The sequence below is a fragment of the Lathyrus oleraceus genome, chromosome 7, assembly GCF_024323335.1.
Source record: "Lathyrus oleraceus cultivar Zhongwan6 chromosome 7, CAAS_Psat_ZW6_1.0, whole genome shotgun sequence".
NCBI lineage: Eukaryota > Viridiplantae > Streptophyta > Magnoliopsida > Fabales > Fabaceae > Lathyrus > Lathyrus oleraceus.
In genome coordinates this window covers 352,367,545-352,374,548 of record NC_066585.1, presented here as the reverse complement: position 1 = coordinate 352,374,548, position 7,004 = coordinate 352,367,545, and the positions used below count along the sequence as shown (strand labels likewise).

Below are 7,004 nucleotides of genomic sequence, written 5' to 3'. Positions count from 1 at the left end.
TTTCAAGCATCTTGGTATGAGTAACTATTTGGTCAACCTTGGTTCCTAACTGAGTAATCAATTCGTTAACATGAATGTTTTGGTACATGAACTCCTTATTTTGTTGGGTCTGAGCAGTGATAAAATTTTCCATAATTTTCTCAAGGCTCGGCTTTGGTGGTACAGGTTGCATAGGTTGATTTGGTCTTGGGGCTTGATAACTAGGTTGTCTCGGAGGTGCATTATTTTGGATAGGGTTATTGTTTTTATAGGAGAAGTTCGGGTGATTCCTCCATCCAGGGTTATAAGTATTCGAATATGGGTTCCCTTGGGTGTAGTTCACTTGCTCAGAGTGGGTTTCGTTTAATAGACTGCATTCTGCGGATTGGTGTCCTTTGGTTCCACATATCTCACAATTCGACGAAACTGCGACTGCAGTATTCAGGTTTATGCACATATGCTCGACCTTAAGGGCTAATGCATCCATTTTAGCTTGCATCAAGTCTATAGAGCTTAGTTCATGCACTCCTCTTTGGGCTTCATTCTTCTCAACTGTCGCTCGTTCGACTCCCCATGATTGATGGTTTTGAGCCATATCTTCGATGAGGGCATTAGCTTCAGGATAAGGTTTGTTCATCAGCGCACCGCCTGCGGCAGCGTTGATGGTCATCTTGGTGTTATAGTGAAGTCCATTATAGAAGGTTTGAATGATTAACCAATTTTCTAAACCATGATGTGGGCATGCTCGTAACAACTCTTTATATCTCTCCCAAGCTTCGAACATCGATTCTCCTTGGTTTTGGGTAAATCTAGTTATATGGTTTCGAAGAACGGCGGTCTTACTTGAGGGAAAGTATCTAGCAAGGAATACTCTTCTAAGGTTATCCCAAGTCGTAATAGAATTGGGTGGAAGGGAATCTAACCATGATAGGGCTTTATCTCTGAGGGAAAAAGGTATAATCTTAAACGTATTGCCTCAGGAGAAGCTCCATTGGTTTTAAAAGTGTCTGCTAATTGGAGAAAGATCTTTAAATGTTGGTTTGGGTTTTCAGTAGCGAGACCTGCGAATTGTCTCTGTTGTACTAGTTGCAACAGGAAAGGTTTAAGTTCGAAATTATTAGCTGGGATGGTTGGGTTTACTATACTAGAACTAGGTTCTTCGTTGGATGGTTGCTCGAAGTCCTTAAGAGGTCTTTGGTTTTGATCTTCGGCCATAGCTCTCCTAATTCTATGAAAGAATAAACGTGCGCGAGCATAACGTTCGGGTTCTGCTAGAGGATAAACTAAGCTTCCGGTGGTGCGAGCTTTTCGCATTGACCGACGGGAAATAACCTAAGTCTAAACGATACAACAACAGGGTAATGAAATTTGACGAAATTGGTCCCGACAACGGCGCCAAAAACTTGATGCGTGCTTTTCGCAAGTATACGAACGCGTCAGAGTAATATAAAAGATTGTCAAATCCACAGAGACCAAGTGTCAATCTATCGTTATCTATTGTTATGGTGTTTATCAAAGGTAATCAAAATAGGTGTTTTTAGAGTGTGCAATGAAAAGTAAAGTGTTGAATAAAGTTCAATTAATAAAGACAGGCTCGAATGTAATTCACATAATCAATTAATAATCCAAGTACTTGTTAATAGAACTACTTATGGGCAGTGTTTCCTACTTTGAAAAGAACCAATTTAACAGGATTTGTCGCTTTCGCGTATTCAGAACCGAGTTGTACTCCCTAATCAAACCCTCTTATTGTCACTTATAAAAAGGCGCGCACTACGTTAGAGTAGTAAACCTATTTTTAAGAAATATAGTATCTTGACTAAGTTGAAAAGTATTTTAACCTGGATTTCTTAACCAAAAGAGGTTCTCACAAACCAGACTCTAAACTTATAAGCGCGTCCGAAAATAGTTTCAAAATCTCTTTTCTTCTTAAGTTAAAAACTCCTAATGAACTAAACAAAGCGCTTTCGCTGTTTTTGAAATAGTTAAAAACAATTAAGTTTAAATAGACGTCGGACGACTTTTGATCTTACCCAACGGAAATTAAGTGCGGGAAAACTTAAGTTGAAAGTTAAAATATCCCTTAAGTGTTTCTACGAACAATTGTACGGATTATCGGTTCAATTATGATCCTTACATTCTAACCTTATAAATTTAGTTAGACATGGTAAAGTAAAGGTGCATTTAAATTAAATAAAAGTAGTGCGAGTGTGGAAAATAAATAAAAGTAGTGCGAGTGCGGAAAATAAATAAAAGTAATGCGAGTGCGGAAAATAAATAAAGTAAAGCGAGTGCAGAAAATAAATAAAGTAAAGCGAGTGCGGAAAATAAATAAAGTAAAGACAGTGCGGGAAATAAATAAAGTAAAGACAGTGCGGGAAATAAATAGATAAAGGTAAAGCAATAAAAACCTGCTCCAATCGGAGGGTTGATTAAAATGCAAAGCGGAAATGAAAATGGCGACAGGATTAACTTCCTTCCAAAGTGCTCCAAACTCGATTACAGACTCGATCACAGACTTGATTACACAATTGTGGTAACATCCCAATGCGAAGCGATTACCACTTTAAAATACTGAATATATGCCTAAGTGAAACAAAGTTTGCTCTAAGTTTGCCTCTGCTCTAAGTTTGGATGCCTAAACAAGTGAATTCGAGTTTCTATTTATAAGCAAGTAAAATGATGGAAATGACAAGGACGCCCTTCAGTTTGAATTTGGGAGGGAAAACTTTTCCTTTTGTGGCGCCCGCCACAAGGCCATGGCTCCCGCCACAAGGCCAATCTATGGTGCCTTAGTGGAAGTAGTGGGGAACGTGGCAGTTGAGGGAAGTTGAGCTAGGACACGTCATGGCAGGGTCTATGGCGCCAGCCACAGTGGGAGCCACAAGTACAAAATGCTGAATTTTAGGGTTTTTAGCTCTTTTTCACTCCTTTTCTCGATCGGGGCTCCGATTAAAGTAAAAATCTGAAAACAAAGAGAAACATAGTAATAACACAACAAAATAACAATAAAACTACTAAAATGCATGCGAAATCGGAGTCGGAAATACGGTGAATTTCAGTGTCATCAGATTTTCAACAATAGGTAATAGGATAGAAAAAATTCTATATATAATTTATTATGTCAAATTAATAAAATTGTTCAAAACCGAACCAACCTAATAGAAAACCGTAAACCAAACCAAATTAAATCGAAATCGCCAAAAATCGCATTTGATTTGGATGTGTTTGTGCAATTTTATAACAAAACCGCGCGGTTCAGTTTGGTTTGCGGTTTGTATTTTGCAAATCGGACTAAATCAAACCAAACCACCTTATGTTACAATCCAAACTTCACTTATCCCACCTCCAACCTAAAACCCAAATCTATTATGTCTTAAGCTTGCACCATTTAGAGTTTCAGTTCCAAACTTCTAAAATCTCTTATAGTAGTATCGCGCATTCTTCTCATCTTCTTTGTCATCTACGTCTCGCCTCTTCTACTCTAATCTCTCAACACTTATGTTCTTTATTTTTTATCGTCTCATTTTTATGATATTGTTTTCTCTTTCAATTATGTTTTTATTGCACTTTTCTTTTTTAACCTTACATCTCTTCTGTTCTTTCTTTTTCTTCTCTAATCTCTTATCTCATTTATTTTTTATGTTTTATTATAATGTTTTTAATATTATTTTATACTATTATTTTATGTATTTTATGGATTTTATTACATTTTTATCTAATCTGATTTTTGTATATTGAATGAGAAGATTTTGTCTAAATATAATGAATTTTGATATTATGTGATAATGTATGAATGACTAAACACAAAATTATATTATTTTCTATAGGTGTATGTATGGCTCAATAAAAAATTTCTAAAAAATCAAACCAACCAAAACAACATTGATTTGGTTTGTTCTGGTTCGATTTTATTTCTACAAATCAACCAAACCAAACTAAACCACCTACTTTTTTTTCTTACTGTTCATATGATTTTTAATTTCTAAAATCGCCAAATTTATAAAAAAAAATAGAATAAGATATTTAGGGATATTTTTTATATATACGGAAAGAATTAAATTAAAATAATTAATATTAACATAAAAATCAATTAAATTCAAAATTTACAGAACAAGAATCCAAAACAAAACCATTGAAAAGTTATCTCTTTCGTGTTTCTCGAGTCTGAACCTATTAATTGTTTTCCAAACAAACTAACTGGCGATGTTCCTTCACGCCACGCTGTTTTCAGTTGACTTGAAATCTGAATATTCCACAATATATGCTATTTCCGTTTATAGTTTCTACTAGTTTAATTCATACTTTAGTATAAATATTAAATGCAATAGATTTCGTTGAGATATTCATTAGGGTCTTTGAGTTTCAGAAAAATGGGTCTTTTTCAAGGGTTATCACTACTGCTAGGTTTGCTTTTGAATTTGGTGTTTCACTGTAATGGAGGTACTACTAGTGTTTTTGTTAGGAATGTTGAGAAGGCCATTGATATGCCACTTGATAGCGATGTTTTTGCTGTTCCCTCTGGTTATAATGCTCCCCAACAGGTATACTACTTTTCTTTTTTTCTTCCTTTGCCTATAAGCTATTTGATAAAATGATTTGGGAGAAAAGTAAAGTTATTATGATATGATATTTTTATGTAATGTTTCTTTGCTTTTAAGGTTCATATAACACAAGGTGATCTTGTGGGCAAAGCGGTGATCGTTTCATGGGTGACCGAGGATGAACCGGGGTCGAATACAGTGCGTTACTGGCGTGAGAGTAGCAAGCGGAAGAAGCTTGCTAAAGGGAAAATTGTTACTTATAGATTCTTCAATTATACATCTGGTTTTATTCATCATGCTACTATAAGGAATTTGGAGGTACTTTTCAATTCCATTACTTTCATGTCATTTTTATGAACTTTTGAGTTCCATTTCTTTCATGTCATTTTATGGACTTTTGAGTTCCATTACTTTCATGTCATTTTATGAACTTTTGACTTCCATTACTTTCATGTCATTTTATGAACTTTTGACTTCCATTACTTTCACAGATGGTTGATGTTTGTGGTTGTTTTTGGACAGTATGATACAAAATATTACTATGAGGTTGGACTTGAAAACACAACAAGGAAGTTTTGGTTTACAACTCCTCCGGAAATTGGTCCTGATGTTCCATACACATTTGGTCTCATAGGTAAAACATGGAACAATTGAATATTACTCAGAAGTCTAGAAAATTTGCAATGTCTTGTGTTCCTATAGGCCATTATATTTATTATTAACTGATGTGGCATCATCGTTTGCAGGGGATCTTGGTCAGAGCTATGATTCAAACATGACACTTTCTCATTATGAATTGAACGCGAGAAAAGGGCAAACAGTGTTGTTTGTTGGAGATCTTTCTTATGCAGATAACTACCCAAATCATGACAATGTTAGGTGGGATACTTGGGGAAGGTTTGCAGAGAGGAGTGTTGCTTATCAACCGTGGATATGGACTGTCGGAAACCATGAAATTGATTTTGCTCCAGAAATTGTAAGCTTCCAATAGAAATTGATTTCATTTGGTCTATATTGCACATACACGGAATAGGGCAGCGACACTGGTACTAATTTCAGAAAATAGATGTAATCACATGTTTCGGTTTGTTGTTTGTGTCAGACATCAGACATGCCTTCCATAGATTTTAACCATTTGTGTAGAGCATTTTCCAAATCCAAATTTTGATAATGATTAACATGGACTAATGATTGTTTACAGGGAGAAACAAAACCATTCAAGCCTTTTTCGCACCGATACCGTACTCCTTATAAAGCATCACAAAGTACTTCACCCTTTTGGTATTCTATCAAAAGAGCTTCAGCACACATCATTGTCTTGGCCTCATATTCAGCATACGGTATAGCTAGATATCTCTTCTACCCTATAGATATACGCTTAACCGTATTTGGTCACTGTTGTTTATCTGACAGTATAATGATCTTTATTTTTCTCAGGAAAATATACTCCGCAATACAAATGGCTTGAGCAGGAGTTACCAAAAGTTAACAGAACAGAAACTCCATGGTTGATTGTTCTCATGCATTCACCTTGGTATAATAGCTACAACTACCATTATATGGAAGGTGAAACAATGAGAGTCATGTATGAGCCATGGTTTGTTAAGTACAAGGTTGATGTTGTGTATGCTGGCCATGTCCATGCCTATGAACGTTCTGTAAGCGCTAATATACTTAGAAGCTGCTCAAAGTAGTTTCTGTTATAATCACATTTCAGATTTTTTTTCCATGTTCTGGTAGTTTCAAAAGTAGATTTAGCATTTTGTTTGTGTGTCAGGAACGTGTCTCGAATGTTGCATATAATATTGTAAATGGTATTTGCACTCCTATAAAAGATGAATCAGCTCCTGTATACATAACAATTGGAGATGGAGGGAACCTTGAAGGCTTAGCAACCAAGTAAGCCCCATACATTAAACTTTTGAGTCTTATGTAACACTTCCTCTATTCATCTTTATTTGTAGCTTAAATGTTCGAAAACTAATTTCTTTTATGGAGCTAAGTCTGATTTAAACATGATTTGAGCTGCAGCATGACAGAACCGCAACCAGCTTACTCCGCATTCAGAGAAGCCAGCTTTGGACATGCCATATTTGATATAAAGAACAGAACGCATGCTCACTATAGCTGGCACAGGAATCAAGACGGTGAAAATGTTGAGGGTGATTCCCTTTGGTTTTTCAACAGATTTTGGCATCCATTTGATGATTCCTCGGCTCATGTTTCCCATTAACACGTTGGTTTACTTTTCAGAAGAAATACTCAATGTGAATAAAGTCATGATTATGTAACAATTGTTTGTGTATCATCATTACCTTTCATTTTACTTTGTATCATTACCGTATGATAAATGCAAAGGAGGAAACATCATCTGTTATGCTTTACTTTTTTACCTATAATTCTTATAGGTAGTACTAATAAAAGATGAACTTAAATTTAAAGAAGCAAGTGTATTATTGATTGAAAATAGATATTACATAA

General features: G+C 35.4%; 1 protein-coding gene and 1 non-coding gene across 2 annotated transcripts; both read left to right on the top strand.

Moving 5' to 3' along the window:
• Positions 1-704: 704 nt before the first annotated feature.
• On the top strand, positions 705-811 carry LOC127108675 (small nucleolar RNA R71). The gene has a single exon (XR_007796198.1). It is a non-coding gene; the product is annotated as a small nucleolar RNA R71 (small nucleolar RNA).
• Positions 812-4,094: 3,283 nt separating this feature from the next.
• LOC127106256 (purple acid phosphatase) lies at positions 4,095-6,907 on the top strand. Its single transcript, XM_051043560.1, has 8 exons — positions 4,095-4,523; positions 4,641-4,841; positions 5,046-5,157; positions 5,270-5,499; positions 5,725-5,863; positions 5,961-6,181; positions 6,301-6,422; positions 6,555-6,907. Exons 1-8 carry the CDS (start codon positions 4,353-4,355, stop codon positions 6,754-6,756), a joined length of 1,398 nt encoding a protein of 465 aa, XP_050899517.1. The 5' UTR covers positions 4,095-4,352; the 3' UTR covers positions 6,757-6,907.
• Positions 6,908-7,004: the final 97 nt, after the last annotated feature.